This window comes from Pelodiscus sinensis, chromosome 31 (assembly GCF_052426305.1).
Source record: "Pelodiscus sinensis isolate ZL-2025 chromosome 31, ASM5242630v1, whole genome shotgun sequence".
In the NCBI taxonomy this organism is placed as follows: domain Eukaryota; kingdom Metazoa; phylum Chordata; order Testudines; family Trionychidae; genus Pelodiscus; species Pelodiscus sinensis.
The window spans coordinates 14,707,203-14,728,120 of record NC_143082.1 but is presented as its reverse complement, the minus strand read 5'-3'; the positions used below and the strand labels follow the sequence as shown (position 1 = coordinate 14,728,120).

The following is a 20,918-nucleotide window of genomic DNA, read 5'->3' as shown; positions in this document are numbered from 1 at the left end:
GCAGGGCGGGTAGTGCTGTGGTCTGGGGGGCTCGTTCTCTTGGGCAACATTCGCGACCAACATCTTCTTACTATTTGTCCGTTGGTCGCTTCCCCAAGCAGCCCCCCGAAGGTGATCACGGGGGACATGCAGGCGCAGTAGAGGAAAAGGAACGACGCCAGGCACTGCAAGCTCAGAGCGTCCGTGAAGTCACTCCAGAACCACGGCGCCTTCCGTTTCACATCCAGGATCAAACCACCAAAGAGCCTGCAGAAAGAAAAGGAACAGGGAGAGGTTTTCCTCCCCGCTGGGAACCACAATGGGAGATTTTCATTTTTAAACAGAGACCCAAGCAATGCTGTACTATAAATTCTCTGTGGAGAGCCTCCCTACGCCTAGGAAGGGCCATTTTACAGATGGGGAAACTGAGGCACAGGGAGGGGACGTGACTTGCCTGGGGTCACCAATCAGAACCCAGGTCTCACTGGTTGCAGTCTAGTGTTCCACCCATGGCTGCTGTGTTTTAATTTTTCTGTTACTGAGCATCCGAACGGTACATTCAAAATCTTTTTTATACACCCGTGTACAGGACCAAGCATGACTAAGGCTCCTAGCCGGTACAGTGACACAAAAGCCAATAATAATTAGGAGTTCCAGTGATCTACTATACATTTGAGAGCCCTTGTGTGTCTGTCTGTGTGTCTGTGAGTCTGTCTGTTCAAGAACTCCTACATGGTAAGAGCTAGGGCCGCAGCTTCTGAGGTGAAAAGGCGGATGTCAACAGCAGGGGAAATTGGCTTTGTATTGTGTTAACCAGTGAATATCTTTATTCAAGCCCTGGGTAACAGTGTTAAATTTGTAGATGAATTCCAAGTTGTGCAGTCTCTCTCTGTAATTGAATGGTGAAATTCCTTTGCAGAAATCCGCATTTTCATATCAAGAGCTATGAATAGGACACATCCAGCCCACTTAATTAGCCTCATTAACATGGGTCCTACAATTGACGGATACTTCTTCTCCATTTTATATATATCTTGGATTCTGTTATTTCCACTCCAGCTCATCTGATGACATGAGTTTTGCCCACGAAAGCTCCCAATTCTATGTATTTTTGTTAGTCTCTAAGGCTCCATCTAGGTTACAAGCCTCTTTCGAAAGAGAGCGTTTAGACTGCAACCCCTTCTTTCGAAGAAGCGAGCTGCTTTTTCAAAAGAGAGCACCTAGGCAGTCAGGAAGCTCTCTTTCGAAAAAGCCCTGTTTGCATTCAAGAACGCCTGTTTTCCAAAGAGCACTTTCGAAAAAAGGCATTCTTCCTCGTAAAATGAGGTTAACCACAGTCAAAAAAAACCTCCGCGTTCTTTTGATTTAATTTAGAAAGAACGCGGTGGCAGTCTGGATGCAGGGGAAGTTTTTTCGAAAACAGGCCACTTTTTTCGAAAAAACCCTGTAGTCTAGACACACGCTAAAGTACCATAGGACCCCTCATTGTTTTTAAAGTTATAGACTCACACGGCGACCCCTCTCTTCAACCATGCTTGTTGTTTGTGTTTATTAAGAGCTCCACTGAGTTACACAACAAGTTTGACTGGCCCCACAAAATCCAGGAACAACTCTACCTAGACTGGAGAACCATCTACCGGACATCTTCTCTCGTAACTAATTACTAATTATAATCCACCTCTCAATTTTAGAGTGGTCAAAGGACAAGTATTGACTTCTGTAGATCTGTTTTCCCCCTCCCACCATGTGCCCATTTTCGGAACAAAATAGTTTGATTTGTCAACTGAAAATGACTTTTTCTTTAGAAATTTCCTTCGCTTTTATTTTTAAGAAATTCAAACATAAAAAAAATGGCTCCAAGCTAAACAAAAAAACACTTTTGAGGCTTTTCTATTTGCCAACCAAGTCTGGCAAAAAAAGAAAAGGTTTGGGGTCCACTTGAAACTTTTTTTTTTGGCCCTGACTTTTATAAAAAGTATTCGTATTTCTTTGTATTATCTCAGCACGTCACCCCTGTTCTAGTAGGTACTTTACAAACACGCAACCAAGCAATGAAACAAATCCATCCTTTGCAAAGCTCTGGGGTGGACTTGAAGACGAATGTGAAATCTAGTCGTACAAACCTTCCCGTTCTTTCCAGTTCGGGTCCGCTGTGCTGCTCGGGTTCGGCATGGCAAGCAGTGCCATTAGGAACACTTGGCATCTTCCTCTTCTTCTACAGAACCAGAAACCCAAGAGAGAGATCTTAGCAGTGTTTGCTTCCCTTGTGTCTGATCCACGTTTTGAAGCCTGTGCTTAGCTACATATGTATATGCTTCCGTGGTGGGTTCTGGTGGCTTCCGTCGTAACAGAAAGGCTACCCAATTCCTGTATGCTACCACGAGGCTTTGTGCTTGCAAGCACTGAGACCTGCTGCTTATTTTACGCCGTCAAGGGCATTACACACACAAATGAATATTCATGCGTAAGCAGTGGCGGATTAGCCCCTAGGCCAATGGGATGGGGAGGGGCCCATACTGGCTCATGCCCCGGGCCCCACGGTACCCTAATCCACCTCTTTGCGCAAATATTTGCAGGCTTGGGTCAAAGCCAGCGGTTCTCATCATTGTGGGTCTGGGGAGGGATCGGGATGGGGAGGGGGAAAACACTGGCCGTGTTACCACCCCCTCGCGTGACTCCTCCCCACACCACTCCTAGCCCACAGGAGGGCCCCCCCCGCCCCTGCTCCATCCCACTGGGACTAGTGGGGGCAGCTGGTGCCGGCAGCAGGGATCACCCCCTTGCACTCTTGGGCAGTGGTGGAGGGAGCAGACAGGATGGAGTAAGGTCACTCCACTTCCTGCTGCCACCGGTGTGTGTGTGGGGGGCAACCCTACCACCAGTGCCAGGCCCCCCCACTAGCTCCCCGGGCCACAGGACTTGGGGGGAGAGGCTGCCCTCCCTACTCACCAGCAGCAGAAAGCTTCCCCCTACCGCCACTGGTGAATGCGGGGGGTAACTCCTACTGTCAGCATGTCCCCTGATCTCTGTGGGGCCCCCCAAAGTGTGGGGCCCAGGGCAGTTGGATGAACCGTCCGTAGGATAGGATGGCTCTGCCCACCAACGGATGGCCCTTGGCTCCATCCCCCCATGTCATTTGGGGGGCAAATGACCCTTCGTGTTCCCTTATGTGTCGCCCAGGGCTGAGGGTCTCTGATGCAGAGTTCTACCCGCCCCGGCCCCTCTCTCTGAATCCGGCCTGGCCACCTGAGCTATCGAGCCAAGTACTTATATGGCGGATCTACATCTCTCTGTGTCTTTAATGCCTTTATCCTCCCAAGCCCTCTGTGAGCCAGAGAAGTGTGATAGCCCCATTTCAGAGATGGGGAAACTGAGGCAGGGAGCGACGAAGCGACTTGCCCCAAGTGTGAGTGACAACTGCAGCTCCACAAATACAACCCAGGTCTCGCGGCCCAGTCCTGAGCTTTATCCAATACGACAGACCGCTCGAAGTGAAAAATGTGACCTACCTGAGAAGGCACATTTTTTGGTGGCTCAATTCTAATCGATGGATCCCATTCTCCAGGAGGTAATACTGTCACCTGATCCAGGAATTCATCAATGCCAGCTACAAGGTCAGCACGGTCTTTGGCTTTATACGCAACGTCATGGAAAACCTACAAAGAAGAGAGTAAGGGATGTTCCACTTGGGAAGGGGAAATTGAGGCACAGAGCGATGGTGTGACTTGCCCTGTGAGGGTTAGGCTAGATGACCCTTGCAGTCCCTTAGCCCCATGAATCTACATCACACAACAGGTCAGAGACAGAGCTGGAAATAAAACCAGATCACCTGCCTTCCAGTCAAATGCTTTATTCACTAGATCACACTGCCTCGCTTGAGCCAGACTCTGTCATGTGCTCATCACTAGAGCTGGTCAGAGAATGAGGTTTATTCCCACAGGAAATTGCAAGAGCTCAGTGAAAAGCAGAAAATCAAAATATTTTGATTCTGAAATGCAACAGCTTTGCCACATGGGAATTGTAGTTTAGTTACCGCACGCTCCCATTGCCCTGTAAACAGCAGGCCTTCTGGGCGGACTACATTTCCCATAATGCACCATGGCCTCCCTACTTGGACAATCACTAGCCATGATGCATCATGGGAGATGTAGTCCGCCCAGAAGGCCTGGTGTGTACAGGGCAATGGGAGCATGTGGTAACTAAACTACAATTCCCATTTGGCAAAGCACAAGTCTGACTGGGGAACGCTGCACATAGCGGAGAATGGGAGTATGTGGTACGTGAGCAATGAGGACTCTGAGGCACTGCAGTGTCATTTCAGAGTCAAAACCTTCCAGGGTTTGGCGACTATCGTTCAACTTGGGCCTACACCATTGCAACGCTCAGGCATTTACTTTTTCCACACACACAGAAAAGCAACATTTTCCACGTTGTTGGGTTGAAATCGCAACCTCCCCTCAAAACCCAGCTGTGATGGGACATTTCCAGACAGCTTCGTCATTGCCCACCATCGGGGCCCCTCTGCGGAGCTGCTGAAAAGCCAGACGCTTGTTTGGATGCCTACCTGGGGGCTGCGCGATTTTGCAAACGTGGACTTTGGCTGCTGCTGGGGAAGAGAACAAACTCCCCTAGAGCTACAATATACACCCCTTCTGCTCCCATTCTTCATCTGCAGGGCCCAATTAACTCTCCAGCAAGCCTGGGGCTATTAGATTTTGTGAGGCCCCTGGATCCCACCTTTTTTGTAATTTGAAACAAAAGGCTCACAATTAGGGCATCGAGGCTATTAGCGTTATGCTAAACTTGCCTTTTAACTAACATAAAGCCTTTCTGTGGTTACATTTCGTGTAGAAGATAGTGAAGTTAATTCGAAATAGCCTACTTCCTTAGAACAGCTGTTAGGTTAGTTTCTTTCTAGGAGGGAGTTTGGGGATGCAGGAGGGGTCGGATCTGGCTGGGAGGCATTTATCCACAGGAACCTCTGCCAGACGATTATGATGTCCAGCTAAAAGTCCAGCATGCTCAGGCCTGGGGGAAGAGGTTCCCGGCCAATGGGAGCTGCAGGGACGGTGCTGTGGGAGGTAGCCAGCCACTTCCGGGAGTGGCGTGAGGCCAGGGCTTGCAGGCCTAACCCCTACAGTGTCACTGGACTTTTAGTGGCCCAGAGATTAATTTTTCTGGGGCTCCGGCTTAGCCTGAGGCCCTGAGCTGCAGCCCCTAATGCCCCTGCATTAATCCAGCCCTGTTCATCTGACCAGTCTGGAAACAGACAGTACATGTCCTGGAACCCTGGGCTGCATGGGCAGTGGGTGAAGGTAGGGCTGGGGGAGGCAAGGCCCTAGCCCCACCCCTTCTGCCTCAGGCCCCGCCCCCAAAGAAGCCAAGCATCCCTCCCCCCCCCCCCCCCCCAGAGCACCACAGGGAGGCGGGGCAGCATGCAACCCCAGCTTCCCCTGTTCCAGAGCATGGGGAGGAAGGGAAAGGCCAGCAACACTCCACCCCCACTTCAACTACAGTAGGTGTCCTGGGGGTGCAGTGTGGGCGGGGCCAGGATGGTGGTTTGGGAAGGTAATGCCTTCCCTTGCCTAGGATACCCGCCGCCACCCTGGGCTGAGAGGGAGAGCGAGCGAGAAAGGTTCAGGAGTGGGCAGAAAACAAGGGGATGCAAAGGAGAAGAGCTGAAAATGTCACTTGTGCTACACTGTACCTCATCTGTCATGATGGTGGCCATGGATCTGCCAATCTCATGGTACTGATGTGCTTTCCCTTCTGGTCCCAGCAAGATAAATAAGAACCTGGCCGGAGAAAACAGGGAGAGAAAAAAACCCGCCTTCATTAAAACCGGGGCCAAGCGCGAAAACGCACATCCTGACGTTTCCAAAGGGATCTGCCCCGTAAATCAGCTTTCATGGGCGTTAGCCCACCACGGTCATGGACTTGCAACGGGCGTTAGGCACTGCCTCTAAAAACCTCCCCCTTTACGTAGAGCCCTGCAAATCCACACTTCTCTGCTTTATAGCCTCGGGGATCGGCAGTGGCGGATGTGGAGATCTGCGGCTCATTTCGGAGGATACGGAGGCGGACAGGGATACGGATGTGGATACCCAACTTATAACCGGCGGTATCCGCATCTGCGGATGTGGATCCTTTTTGTGGATGTGGATGGGAAACCAGATGTTGTATCCGCACAGGGCTCCACCTTTAAGTGTATTGCTTCTGTAAAAACTTTGCTTCACCTGATGGGTGGAACTCATTCGGATCAAATACCGAATGTTGTGGTGACTAGGACTTTAACGGGGTTCAAAAAAGAGCTAGATAAATTCAAGGAAGAAAGGTTCATGAATGGCTATTAGCCAGGATGAGCAGGGATGGTGTTCCTAGCTTCTGTTTGTCAGAGGATGGAATGGGCGACAGGAGAGGGATCACTTGATGATTCCCTGTTCCGTTAATTCCCCCTGGGCACCTGGCGTTGGCCACTGTACGAAGACAGGACACTGGTCTAGATGGATCTTTGGTCTGACCCAGTCTGGCCGCTCTGATGTTCGTGCCTTTGCAATGAAGTGATAAAAGGCACAAGAGAAAACCTGTCCTGAGTGCAGCCAGACTTTCCCTAGAATGTTTTTATCTGATTTGTACGTGTGTACACACACACACGCAGACGCACACACACGCACACACACACGCACACGCACGCACACTCACACGCACATGCACGCACACACACGCACAAGCACACGCACACACACACGCATTTGAATTTAATTTGTAACATATTCTTAATTTTTAAAAAGTGAGCTGGTTTTAACGCCCTTACCTCGTTGGAATAGGGACTTCCGTCATGCCTGAGAGAAGGACAGCTGGCGTCAGACGCACAAACGCCACCACGGGGCGAAGGAGGGAATCCAGCTCTCCCACCAGAACGTTGGACGCTTCTGCTCCGGTCGGAATTTTCTTCATGAAATGAAGTTCCGCCTGGTGCGGAAGAAATTATTTCCAGACCATTACGAAAAACTATGCAGCACTTTAAAGACTAACAAGATGGTTTAATAGGTGATGAGCTTTTGTGGGCCAGACCCACTTCCTCAGATCATATTCTGGAAGAGAATTGGCATGACCATATCTACCAAAGGAATACAATGAAAAAAGTGAACACATTATTAAACTGGCAAATCAGATTTAGTACAGAAGGTAGGGTGAGGGACGGAGGGAATAGCTATATGAGTCAATGAATGGCCAATCAGGGGTGATAAGTGGGATGCTATCTTTGTAATGGTGAAGGTAATTAGCATCTTTGTTAAGGCCCATTGGTAAAGTGTCAAATTTAAGGATGAAAGAAAGTTCGGAAGTTTCCCTCTGTAATCCGGTGTTAAAGTCTCTTTGAAGTAAGATGCATGTAGTAAGGTCGTTAAGACTATATCCAGGTAGGCTGAAATGAAAAGCAACTGGTTTTTCCTTGTGAAGATGTCTGATGTCTGATTTGGGGGCATTACTTCTTTGGCGAAGTGTCTGAGAAGTCTGTCCAATATACATAGCAGAAGGACACTACATGTTTTGTTAGTCTTTAAAGTGCTACCAGACTATTTGTTGTTTTTTAAGTTTATCCCGTACAAACTAACTCGGCTACCCTCTGAAGACAGTAAATTCAGACACTGATGGGATATACTGGGGGTTGGCAAAAGCCTGTTAAGTGACTTCTTTGCCACTCAAATGGCTCGTTCACAGGTTCCATGTTCTACTAATAGCTCTGGCTGTTAAGTTAATTAGATCCTCTCCAGAGAAAGCAAAGCCACAGTGTTATAAAACTACATAGCTACAACAGAACAGGAAGAAAAACAGATGGGTGGACATTAAGACCCTGTGATGCCCCCAAATTTTCAGGTACCCCACGTAGCTGCATATGGGTAAGCCCTGCTTTCTACACAGGTTTTATATTGGGTTAATTATTTTGGTTGGGGGGTGCTTTTCTACTGAAATAGTTAAACCGATTCCGCGTGGATGCAGTAGCACTATTATAAAAGTTCTTTAGGACTTGTTTACATGGGAAAGTTTTTTCTAAGGAAAAGAGATGAGCAAATATTTGATATTATGTTCAGGGAGGGCGGGAGGAGCAGGTTAAGAGCACAAACCAAAAATAAACCTAAACAAAATGTAGTTCTGTGCCCCTCAAAAAACGAATGTTTGTGATTTTTCTTAATGAAACAAACAAACAAACAAAAAACCCCTGAAAACAATTATTTCAGTTGAAGAAAATGTTTTTGGTTGATCTGAAATTAATTTTTTCATTTCATTTTGGTTCATCCAAAAATGCTTTGTTCAACCCACAATGATATTCAGTCTTTCAGGATATTTTTGTTTCATTTTGGGACATGATGAGGCATTTCGATTTTTGATTTTTTTGTGTGTGTGAAAAAACATCTTTTTTTTCAGTTAAAACTTTGTCAATTTTAACCCAAATTTGTGAAGACTTTCACCACTCAGAAAAAAAGGAACGGTTTTGGCATATTTACTGTTTTGTTTTTTAAACCACCCAGCTCTAATATTGAGTGAATTTAGATCAGTATAGCTCTTCCAGTACAACCTGTCTTGTGAAATAAGCATCACATGTCAATGGCTGAGTTCAGTGGACAGATGGTTAAGCCTTTATGGCCCAACCCAAGGGCAAAACCAAGTTATAAAAACTCATGAACGGATTTTCAAGTTCTCATTACCTAGAACTAGGATCTGATTTTCAAAAAAGCTCAGCTCCCAAATATGCCCCTCCAAAAGGTCTAGCTTTGTCAAAGCACTAGCACTAGACCAGTGCAAATAATCGATTTTTGGTTCACTGGCCAAACCAGAAAAAAATGGGGGAAATAATTGTTTGGGGTTAAATGAAATATTTTGCTGGACCCGAAAAAAATGTTTTGTTTCATTTGGGGGAGGGGAGAGGGTAGGTTTGTTTGTTTGTTTGTTTGTTTGTTTGTTTGTTTGATGGGACGGAGGTAACATTCAAAAGGAAAAGTGGTTTCTAAGCAAAAAGATTCAGTCAGAAAATGTCTAACCAATTTTTTTTTCAGAATTTTTGTTTCCAACTGAGCCATTTCAGCACATTCAATACCAACACATAAAACGTTTTCGATGACCCAAATCTATTTTCCAGCCCCCTCCCCCCAAACGTTTTGGCTAAAAAATCGTATTAACCTCCACTTCTCCCCCACCCTCATTGTGATACTTCCGACCAGTTTTTCACCCAGCATGCCGAGCTCTCGAAACCTCTGGCCCCCTCAGATGGAGCCTACCACTTGCCTTTACCTGGGCTGACACCGCCTCACGTCGCTTCTCACCTTGCTTAAATCCATAGGACTCGTGTCGTGGGTCACTCCGTTTTTAATTTCGAGATTGGTCGTGCCAGGGTGCGGAGACAGCGTGTGCGTTGCTGAAAAGCAAAGGGAAATGTGTTTCCTTAGCACCATTTGTGGAAAACACACTCTCCTGCGGGATAGTCGTTGGGATTTAGTGGGACCGGCAGCCACGGCAGACCCTGGGGCAAGGTGGAAGGAGGGGCTGGCTCCGTGGCCCGAGAGGGGGAGGGGCCTCAGGCAGAAGGGGCGGGGCTAAAGGCAGTCAGCTGTTAGAGCCACCCAGATTGTCAGAGTGGTCTGAGGCTCTGTCCCCTTTTGCACCCCCATCAGCTGACCTATTGGTATTTGTGACGTACTGATCAGCATCGCATTTGCATGAATGCTAAGTAGTCACACTCCGCTACCACTGGCTACAAGGACACCCGCACAAATATATCAACAGCTCCGGAACTGCCCAATACAATTGCGCCTTCTCTCATGGTCCCATCGTGAAGGGGGAGGGGGAAGAGAAATAAAGAATAGAAAAACCTTGTAGAAACTTCCTCCCAATTTCCCAGCATCCCCATTACAACAGGTCTTCTTATTCTGAGGCATCTTGATAAATGAGCTGAAATGTTTCATTTCGACATTTTCAAATAAAACACTTTGATTATTTTGGGTCGAGGCAACAGGCAGTTTAGAAATTTCCTTCAATATTATTTTTCAAATTCTTAAAATTGAAACAGTGTTTTGTCCGATCTGAAATGAGGGGATGTTTTAGAACTTTTTTGATCTGCCAAAATTGCAAAATATTCTGTTTTGCGGTCAACTCAAAATGATTTTTTTCGGTTTTTCATCACCACTGGCAAACCAAAATGTCTTTAGCTTTCCAGCTCTGCCCAAGATGCTAAAAAGCCAGCTTTTTTTCCAGCAAAGTGGTGAATAAGTCAGCTGGGATTTCTGCTTCTTTGGTAACTTACACCCTCTGGAAAATTCCACCTCAAAGGGTCGGGTGATCTGAAGACAAAACTTCTCACCTGGTTTGTCCAATAAGTGCGGATCCGACTGCTTCTTGCTGACGTCAGTAAAAGAGCGGACAATCGGAAGAAGGTTGTTCCTCTTCTTCTCATTCTGATGGTGGTGCTTTTTTAAGAGGGCATCGCGGATTCTTTCTCTCGTGCTTTCATCATACTCGCTGCTTGGTTCTTGCTGATCCAAGATCAAATCTGGGGAGGAGAAAACCAATTCTCTGACTGTATCGTTGATGGATGTCTACGTGCTAAAAGTATGAGCCAGTAGGAAAGGCAGTACACTGAGTAGGGCATGACCCTAGGACTGAATGTGTGTCCTGGCTCTGCCACACACTTCCTGTGTGGCCTTTGGCATGTTCCCTAAGCCTCAGTTACACCTGAGATAAGAGCATGAGTCTACCTCCCGGGGGGAGTTGTGAGGATAAATGCATCGTGGAGCCGGAGATGCTTAGCGCCTTCAGTAAAACAGGCCGTGTAAGTACCATAGACAGAGCTACACGTCATCAAACCATTCTTCGTTAGCTCTGGGCTCAAAACGACTCCCTGGTTGCAGGAATCACCAAATTTCACCTCCCCACCAGTTGGGGAAGGGGAAACCCCATTCCACACATGGAGAAACTGAGCTGGGATTCATTCCGAGAATTGCTACAGTCCCAGACAGCCAGAAGAGGCCGCCGGCGCTCCGGTGGAATAGCACCTGGTCCTGCGCGTGACATTCATAACCCACGAGGGGCTTGGGAAGGAGGCTGCATGCCTCTAGGGTTGCCAGATCGGACATGTGAAAAAAGGGCCAGGCCAAAAAAACAAAAAAAAAGCAAAACTTAGGGGGGAGAATTGACGGGGGGAGGAGGGCTGCATCATCTCACGCCCCCCCCCCTCGAGTTTCTTCATGCCCCCCACAGGGGGGGTTTAGGTTGGACATTAGGAAAAACTTTTGATCATTAGGAAAAACTTTTGATTGGCATGTGGTCTGTTTCTGGATGCTGATTGGATGAATGTAGTCAGGATATCAGGCTGGAAAAGGCAAGATTCTAAATCTAAAGTTTGGTTCCCGTGCATATTCTAAAATATTTACTTATCCCTGGCTATTCTGGTGACATCCCTACCGAGGATTTTGCAGGCACAAACATGGGGCACAGGGAAAAACACAAAGGATATTCCCTAAAACTTTTTCTCCTCGGCCATGACATGACAGATCACTCACAAGAGCAAGTTTAGGTTGAACATAAGAACATAAGAACAGCCGTACTGGGTCAGACCAAAGGTCCATCTAGCCCAGTAGCCTGTCTGCCGACAGTGGCCAGTGCCAGGTGCCCCAGAGAGGGTGGACCGAAGACAATGATCAAGCAATTTGTCTCCTGCCATCCCTCTCCAGCCCCTGACAAACAGAGGCCAGGGACACCATTTTATCCTCTGGCTAATAGCCTTTTATGGACCTAACCTCCATGAAATTATCTAGCTTCTCTTTAAACTCTGTTATAGTCCTAGCCTTCACAGCCTCCTCTGGCAAGGAGTTCCACAGGTTGACTATGCGTTGTGTGAAGAAGAACTTTCGCTCATTAGTTTTAAACCTGCTACCCATTCATTTCATTTGGTGTCCTCTAGTCCTTACATTATGGGAACTAATGAATAACTTTTCTTTATTCACCCTCTCCACACCACTCATGATTTTATAGACCTCTGTCATATCCCTCCTTAGTGTCCTCTTTTCTAAACTGAAAAGTCCCAGTCGCTTTAGCCTCTCCTCATATGGGACCTCTTCCATACCGCTGATCATTTTAGTTGCCCTTTTCTGAACCCTTTCCAAGCCAAAATATCTTTTTAAAGGTGAGAAGACCACATCTGTACACAGTACTCATTTAATCCAGCACTCTCTGCTCCAGCAACCTCCGTGGTCCAGCAAGATTTTAATAATCCAGATGTCCCCTTATCATAGGTGTGGCCAAGTTTCCCGCAGCCCCATAAAGTTTGTTTTCAGCCCCCAGACTGTATTGCTAACCAATCTTGACTTTCCATCGCCCAGCAAATTCTCTGGCTTGGCTCCAGTCCGGTCCCGAGGGTGCCGGACGAGAGAGGTTCAAGCTGTACCTGCAATTTCCTCGATGCTGTTGGCGCACATATCCAGAAGGACGGTCCCATTCATGATGCAACTCCTCAGTTCAAAGAGGCTGTGCAGCGAAAGCGTTGCGACGTAGGGTTTGCTCCAGCGTTCTCCCCCGTCCTCCACGTCCTCTTCAAACTTCAGCCACCTGGGAGCATTGCAAACCAACACCAATCAGGCTGCGCAGCGACCAGGTCCAGGGAAGAGACTCCTACGCAAGTCTACACAAGAGACGTTGGGTCGCCCAAGGAAGGGTTCAAAGGAAAGGGGCCAAGGGGCTCAGTGTGCTTTTCGCATGGCGTTGAAGCTGCTGATAAAAACGTTCCCTCCCGCTTCAATAACGTGTGGAAGGAACTATTTTCCATCTCACAGAATCATAGAATCCCAGGGGAAGCAGAGACCTCAGGAGTTATCGAGTCCAGCCCCCTGCCCAAACCAGGACCAATCCCGACTCAATCAACCCAGCCAGGGCTTTGTCAACTTAAACACCTCTAGGGATGGAGATTCCACCCCCTCCCTAGGGAAACCAGCCCAGGGCTTCCCCACCCGCCTAGGGAAATAGTTTGTCCTAATATCCAACCTAGACCTCCCCCACTGCAACTTGAGCCCATTGCTCCTCGTTCTGCCCCCTGGCCCCCCTGAGATCAGCCTCTCTCCATCCTCTTTGGAACCCCCCTTCAGGGAGTTGCAGGCTGCTCTCAAATCCCCCCTCACTCTTCTCTTCTGCAGACTCAACAAGCCCAAATCCCTCAGCCTCTCCTCGTCGGTCATGTGCTCCAGCCCCCGAATCATTTTGGTTGCCTTCGTTGGACCCTCTCCAGTGCGTCCACATCTTTTGTGTAATGGGGGGCCCAGAACTGGACACCATAGTCCAGTTGTGGCCTCACCAGTGCCAAATAAAGGAGAATAATCACGTCTCTTGATGAACTGGACGCACTGAGAACCCTGGGCCTTCTGGTGGACAGCCAGGAGCCTACGGCCCTCTGATGAACAAAGAACGGACTTTGTCACACAGCAGGCCCATAAAGAAATAGAAGAGGGCTCCTATATATGGGCCTGCCTCATCTCTTCCTCCCTCCTTGCTTTACCGAGCCACACTCTGGAAATGCCCGCCTAGGAAAGCCCTGTCTAGCAACAGCATCTCTTCTCCCAGCAGGTGGCGCCGTTGGGTAAAAGGTCAACGAAATGGTACCAAATACTCGAATGGTGGGGAACACATGCAGTTTCATGGGGGGGAGGGAGTTTATAGCGTCGTTTCACCTCGCCGTTTCCTTCCACTCTGCATCCTCCCCTTCTTTCATGCAGATCTCATCCAGCTCCGTGAACAGGTCGTGGGGAACGTGCTCCTCGTCCTCCTCCGTGCCCAGGATGAACTGGACACGCTGAGACGGGGTGTCTGATGAGCAAAGAGCAGAAGAGGCAGCGGGGGGGGGGGGGGAGTACGACCATGTTAGACCGTTTTTTACAAAAACGCCCCGTTGGAAAGGAAGAGGTTGCTCAGCGCTAGGGGCCTCTAATAGGAACACCGGGGCAACGGCACTTGGTTTCAAACTCACCCCTGCGTCACAAGCCAAATATCAAATTCACAGACACCGACAGGGTGGGGGCTCCAGGAGCCCCCATACAAAAAAATTGTGGGTGTCGAGCACCCACCGGAAACCTCACCTATCAGATCCTCACACTCCCCCTCAACCAGCAGGGCCAATAGCCACCACAGACCCAGCAGCAAGATGGGGGAAGGCCGGTTCCATGCCCCGGGAAGGGGCGGAGCTTCGGACAGAAGGGGCGGGGCTTTGGGCAAAGGGGCGGGGCCTCAGGCAGTCAGTTCTTTGGTGGAAAGAGGCAGGGCAGAGTGAGGCCTGGGGAGAAGGGGTGATGTGGGGGCGGGCCCTGGGGTAGGTGGGAGTCAAGCACCCCTCAGGAAATTAGAAAGTGATAAACGGTGCATTTCGATGGGTAAAAAGTTGCATTATAATGGTCCCTTCTGGCCCTGGAATCAAAGACCCATAACCAAAATATTTGTGCCCATTTACTTACACACAGGACGGCTGACAGACTTGGCTGGGCCCCAGGCAAAGTGTGGGGGAGGGGCGGTTTCGGCCCCCAGAGGGGCCTGGCCCTTGGGCAGGAGTGGGGTTGGGGGCTAGCCTCCCACAGCCAGCCCTTCTGCCCCTCAGCCAGGAACCCTGGGTCCTTTGAAATCGCCGGGCCCCAGGACAGCTGCTCCTTTTGCCCCCTTCCCCACGTTAACGACCTAAATTATGCTTCCGGCATTAAATGAACGCCATGTTCTCATCACACGGCGGGTCCAACAGCCCCTGGGCAAGATGGGAGGGGGGACTGCTCCATGCCCTGAAAGGGGCGGGATCTCAGAAGGGGTGGGGCTGGAATTAGGCACCGCCTCCCGCAGCTCTCAGTGCTGCCAGGAGCATGCTGCGCGGCACTCCAACAGCAATTTAAAAGCCGCAGGGCTCCAGCCGGTGCCACTATCACAGTAGTGCCAGAGTTAGCCGGGAGCTCCAGACTGTTGTGTATCGCCCGGCCTGCCCTCGCCCATCAGCCTGGGGTTTTATGTACCATGAGACTCCGCCTCTTCTTCCTGAATGGCTCCCTTCGCCCGGTCTCGTTTCCTGTGTCGTTGGCCATGGGTCCGGTGATGTCTGTGGCCTTGTCTCACCAAAGGCATCCGTACCCCCACGTAGAGTGTCCTGTGCCCTGCAACAAAGTGAGGGATGTTAGCTTGTGTCCCTGTCAGCATCACAGGGCCTGGAAGGGGGAACAGCGCCCAGGGTATCACGGTGCTGCTCACGGAGCTCACCATGTTCAAAATCAGTTAAAAAAAAAAAAATAAATAAAAGCCACTGAGGTCGTATGATGATGGAGGTGAGCGAAAACTCAGTTTCTCCTGCCAGGTAGACATGCCGATCGATATTTCAGCCTGGCTACGTCTAGACTGGCATGATTTTCCGGAAATGCTTTTAACGGAAAAGTTTTCCATTAAAAGCATTTTCAGAACAGAGCGTCTAGATTGGCACGGACGCTTTTCCGCAAAAGCACTTTTTGCGGTAAAGCGTCCGTGCCAATCTAGACGCGCTTTTCTGCAAAAAAGCCCCGATCGCCATTTTCGCGATCGGGGCTTTTTTGCGGAAAACAAATCTGAACTGTGTATACTGGCCCTTTTGCCCGAACGGGAGCAGCATAGTATTTCTGCAAGAACACTGACAATCTGACATGAGATTGTCAGTGCTTTTGCGGAAATTCAAGCGGCCAGTGTAGACAACTGGCAAGTTTTTCTGGAAAAGCGGCTGATTTTCTGGAAAAACTGGCCAGTCTAGACACAGCCCCTCTGTTTTCATCCCAAATCCGGAAAGGAAAAGTGAAACACCCAAAGTTTTCATGGACCAAAAACTTTCAGGACAGTTTTAACGGGAAACATTTTGTTCCACATCAGTTCCGCATTTAGGGGTGCCAGATGGTTTCAGAAAAAATACCGAACCACAAAAACACACCAGGAAAAAGTGTGTTGAGGGAAAAAAAAAAAACAGACCCTAAAGTTGATAAGCAAAACCATGGCCCCTTTAAAACGGTGTGATGAGGTTTTTTGGCCCCAACAGGCTGACGGCGGTCGCCCGCCATCTTGCCTCCCTGCGCTAGGCTGGGCAGCTCCCCTGCGGATCCTGGTATGCGCTAGGGTTGCCAGGCTACTTCCGTATTGAGCCCGACAGCCCGGAATTTTTGCTTCCTGGCTGGGAAAAAATCAGAAAGTAGTGGACATTTTTGGTGCCCGGTATTTTCTGAATTTTTTTTACCGGACAGGAGGCGAAAATACCGGACGGTCCAGTTCAGTACCGGACACCTGGCAACCTTATCCACATTCGTCATGGAGGCCAGGTTTACACTAGATCTGGAAGGTCGGCTTAAGGGCTGCAGCTCCAGCTACCTAAAAGTCTTCACAGAAGGAGGCTGATGGGAACAAACACTCCCATTGGCTTCCCTTACTCCTCACGACAGCCAGCAGTACCGGCGCCAGCCGGAGCTGCCCTCGGGGTTCAATTTACGAGTCTCATTCACCTATCTAGGTCAGGCGTCCCAGTCTGACTACATTTCCCATGATGCACTTGCACCATTCTGTGCAGTCAGAGGGCAGAACACTGTGCATCATGGGAGATGGAGTCTGCCAGGGAGCCCAGCTGATGGGGTAGAACAGAAGCATGAGGACACTAAAACCGTATCTCCCTGGAGACACTGGAGTGGGAATCTCAAGTAGGCAGAGATTTGAGACCTCTGTACTCAGCCCAGGTCTGACCCGGATGTTGATAAATTGGAGAGTTCAGAACCATGAGACTCACCACAGCTTGAACCTCTCTAATCCAGCACTGTCTGGTCTGGGAACATCCATGGTCTGGCATGATTTTAGTTTGCCGGGTGTCCACTTATTGTGGGTGTAGCCGAGTTTTCCGCAGTCCCATAAAGTTTGTTTAAAGCCCCCAGTCCTGGCTCTTCAGGCTTCATCTACACTGCGGTGTTTGCCGCAAGAGCCTATACACATGAAGGGTGGATTAGCAGATCACATGCTTCATTTGCATAATTGATTCAAGCTTTTTTTTTTTTTGCGCAAGGGGTTTTTGCACAAAAACAAGCAGTATGACAGGGTATTTTGTGCAAAAACCTCAGGTTTTGTGCAAAAACTCCGGGAGAGGCATAAGGATCTTGTGTAAAACAGGGGGGTTGCGCAAAAAAACCCGTCCATACTGCTTGTTCTTGCACAAAAACCCCTTGCGCAAAAGCCGGCTTGAACAAATTATGCAACTGAAGTGTGGTGATATGCTAATCCATGCTTCATTTGCATAGGCTCTTGAGGCAAATGCCACAGTGTAGATGTATCCTCAGTGTTCAGTGCTGTTACTTAGCTCTAATTTACCCCTCCATGTCTTCTCTGAGCCCAGCAAGCAGAGGCAGTGTTGGTAATGCTGCTAGACAATATCGACCTCCCATGTTTTGGCAAATTCTCTGAGTCGGCACCGGAGAGGTCCCAAGGGTGCCGGACTAGAGAGGGTGAACCTGTAGAAAACTAGTCTTATGGTGATAAGACTTAAAGAGCTCATTCTATTTGTCTTAACCCAGAGAAGGTTAAGGGATGACTTACCTGGGGAACTAATATTTAATAATACAGGCAGTCCCCGGGTTACGTACAAGATAGGGACTGTAGGTTTGTTCTTAAGTTGAATTTGTATGTAAGTCGGAACTGGTACATATTGTAGGGGAAACTCTAGCCAAACATTTCTCCAGAGCTCAGTTTTATTCTCCCACCCCTCACTTCCCTCCGTCCTTTATTCTCAAGCTGAGGTGTCTGCTGAGAAAAGCCGCTCCACGTCTCCCTGGTCTGCTGGGTGGGGCGCTAGCTTCGCGTCTCCCTGGTCTGCTAGGGGGAAAAGCAGCTAGTGCGGGGTTACCTCACCCCGTTTGTAAGTAGGGATCCGATGTAAGTCGGATCCATGTAACCCGGGGACTGCCTGTAGTCTCTTCAACCTAGCAGAGAAAAGTGTAGCATGAAGGATTGAAACTGCCCACTGGAAACAAGTTCGAACTCAACAGAAATAAGCAGCTTCTAAATCAATGAGGTTTGCATTGAGTTAACCACACCGGCGCAAACACAGATTCAAGTAAAACTAGGGCAACTTCCTCATGTAGAAAAGAACTCAGTCCATATTCTCTCAACCGAGTCCATCAGCTATCGACCGAGGCGCCGCTTTACACAGCACCTCTTAGGGGTCGTGAGCTTGTTCGCTTTTAGAGCTGACGTCTCTGGCTTAGTTTATTCTTACCAAGCTTCAAAACCAAGACAGCTGCTTGCGTTGAAAAGCCCATAGGAAGGAATCAACCCCCTTTGCAATTTATTTTAACGGGATCACGTTCCCAACAGTTCATCAAGCAGAGGCGGAAGGTAATTATTTTAAAAGCTTGCAGAAGGCCTAACATAGGAGGAGACAGAGCCAATCTGCTAATGAACTGCATTAGACAAATCCCAGCCAGACACCTTCAGCATTCAAATTATTCTAGTGGCCTTTCAACGCTGGGTTTTTTACCTGCTGGACTAAAAATACGGTGATGAGTCATCCAACCTGTCTGTGCCAGCTAATGTTGTTTCGCTGGCATTATTTTGTTCTTTTGTTTATATGCGTTTGTGGGGAAAATACCGGCCGCCTCGCTTATTACTACTTTCAGCCCATTTTGTCGGGATGAACCTGAAATGTAATGAGATTTTTTTGGGCCCTGGGACGGACGCTGTCAGACTTGATGATCATGACGGCCCCTCCCCTGGGTTTGAAATCTGTCCAAGCCGGGAGAGAGACTGGAACCAAAAATGGAAAGGACTGGTTCGATATTGCCCTGTGTGATGTAGTGGGGGTGCGGTTTGTTTTTGTAGTCCTGTGTTCGCCCTGGTGTTGCATTCACCGATTGTCTTGTGGCGTGATATGTGATCCTACTGTCCTGTGCGGCTCTGAAGTGACACTGTGTGTGTGTGCCTCAGTTTCCCCAGGCCCTGCAGCACTAGCGGCATGAGGAGGGGGAGGCTGGGCATGACCAACTGGGGACGTACGTTCAGTCTCTCATGTCCTGAGGCCCAGGTGACAGAAGATGGCCCTGGAAGCAGGACAAACCAGGAGGCAGGGCTGCCTGGGGCCGGTGAGCAGTGGCTGTGAGTGTGGGGCAGTCTCTGCGGAGGCTTAGAGCAGGGATGGGGGGGGGGGTGAAGGGTCCAAGAGGAATAATTCCCCCAAGAGGAATAAGGCTGCCTGCTCTAGGTGCCTGTGCTAACATCGCTCCTAAGCTACGCTGTGTCCCTGTGAACCAATAACCCTTCTACTCTACTGGTTGGATGAGTCTCACCTCCGGCTGTGGATGGGGTGCAGGGTCAGTCCTCCCCCCCAACACGCCGTCACACCCTGTGTCTTGTATCATCGCTGAAACCAGGGCAGGGTAAACATTTTTAGGCCAAGCGTGTTGCAGAAAAACGCCCGTCTGGTGTATTTCTGTGGCTTGAACAGAACCGAAATGTGCGAGAGGTTTGGAATTCAAAACACAGGAAAGGGCTCGCGGCTCCCGGCCCTGATACTCCTGCATTGTCAGGCAGCCGCTAGGGTTGCTGCGGCTATTTAAAGGACCTGCAGCCAGGGGAGCACCACGACCGGGAGCCGTTTAAATAGGATCCTGATACAGGCTGGGGGCCGGATCCATGCATCAGATGGGCCGGATCCCTCCCTGGGCTGCATCTTGCCCAGCCCTGACCGACAAACTCCTGTCAGCGCCATAGCGACTTCATTGAAGTGCCAATGCAGCCTGTTCCTCTGCCTCTTCTCTTCTCCTCTCCTCAGCCCGGCTCTGCTCTGCAAGGCAAGGTCTGGGTACCGCTCCATGTTCCCCCAGCGCTAGCACCAGGGGGTTGCAGCTGGTCCCTGTGCGCTTCCAAACTAAACGTAAGAATTAAAAGCTAACGACAAGATTGGGCCGTCAGCCCAACTAGGAGCTGTCATGCTTATATAACTGCCAGGAGGCATATTTGAACCTATGACTTCTGTATAACCGCCCGGAGGCAGATTTGAACCTGGAACCTTTAGAGCTTAGTATAGGAACCTCTACCCTTTGAGCTAAAAGCCAGCTAGCTCCGAAGCCATCCTGTAGAGGTCTCTTGAGCTTATCTGTGGCTGTGGTCTAGGTGCCACAGCATGGGACAGTGAACCATGCTCAGTGTGGGGGTTACTCTTAGCCTTGCGTCACCTAGGGTATGTCTAGACTACAGGCTTTTGTCGACAGAGGCTTTGTTGGCAGATTCTGTCGGCAAAGAGCGTCTAGACGACATCCAGTTCTGTCGACAAAGCAAGCCGCTTTGTCGACATGAGAGTGTAGAGGCAAAGGACAGTGTAGATGCCATAACGTCTTCTGTCCACAGAACTCTGTTGACAAAAGGCGCTATTCCTCGTAGAATGAGGTTTACCGCCATCGACAAAACTGCCGCGTTCTGTCGACAGAACTCTTGTCGACAAAAGGCGTTATTCCTCGTAGAATGAGGTTTACCGCCGTCGACAAAACTGCCGCGTTCTGTCGACAGAACTCTTGTCGACAAAAGGCGTTATTCCTCGTAGAATGAGGTTTACCGCCGTCGACAAAACTGCCGCGTTCTGTCGACAGAACTTGGCGGTAGTCTAGACGCAGTCCACTTTTGTCAACAAAACCCTGTAGTCTAGACACACCCTCTAAAGTTGGGGTAAACCTACTGAAATTCCCGTTTGTGTCGCTCCTGTGGGAGCTTCCCTCAGAAAGACCCAGTGATGGGGCAGTTGCCCTGCACTGGAATGGAAAGGGTTAAAAAAGCCCTGGGAGAGGACTGAAGCTGGGAGCCAATCGGGAGAGGGCTTGAGGCAGCCAATCAGAGCCCGGCAGGGCTGTATAAAAAGATGGCTGGCAAAATGGCGGCACATTCTTGCT

At 49.3% G+C, this 20,918-nt stretch overlaps 1 protein-coding gene across 2 annotated transcripts in view; it reads right to left on the bottom strand.

The window, feature by feature from the left end:
- SLC4A8 (solute carrier family 4 member 8) overlaps positions 1-20,918 on the bottom strand; it is a 78,873-nt gene that overhangs the window by 30,448 nt on the left and 27,507 nt on the right. For both annotated transcript variants that reach the window (XM_075901677.2, XM_006122693.5), the window contains exons 3-12: positions 15,009-15,146; positions 13,692-13,827; positions 12,419-12,579; positions 10,337-10,525; positions 9,303-9,394; positions 6,794-6,951; positions 5,687-5,774; positions 3,489-3,635; positions 2,103-2,194; positions 72-246 (exon numbers count right to left, since the gene is read on the bottom strand). In XM_075901677.2, the coding sequence (XP_075757792.2) occupies positions 72-246; positions 2,103-2,194; positions 3,489-3,635; positions 5,687-5,774; positions 6,794-6,951; positions 9,303-9,394; positions 10,337-10,525; positions 12,419-12,579; positions 13,692-13,827; positions 15,009-15,146 (1,376 nt within the window). The remainder of the gene's footprint in view (positions 1-71; positions 247-2,102; positions 2,195-3,488; positions 3,636-5,686; positions 5,775-6,793; positions 6,952-9,302; positions 9,395-10,336; positions 10,526-12,418; positions 12,580-13,691; positions 13,828-15,008; positions 15,147-20,918) is intronic.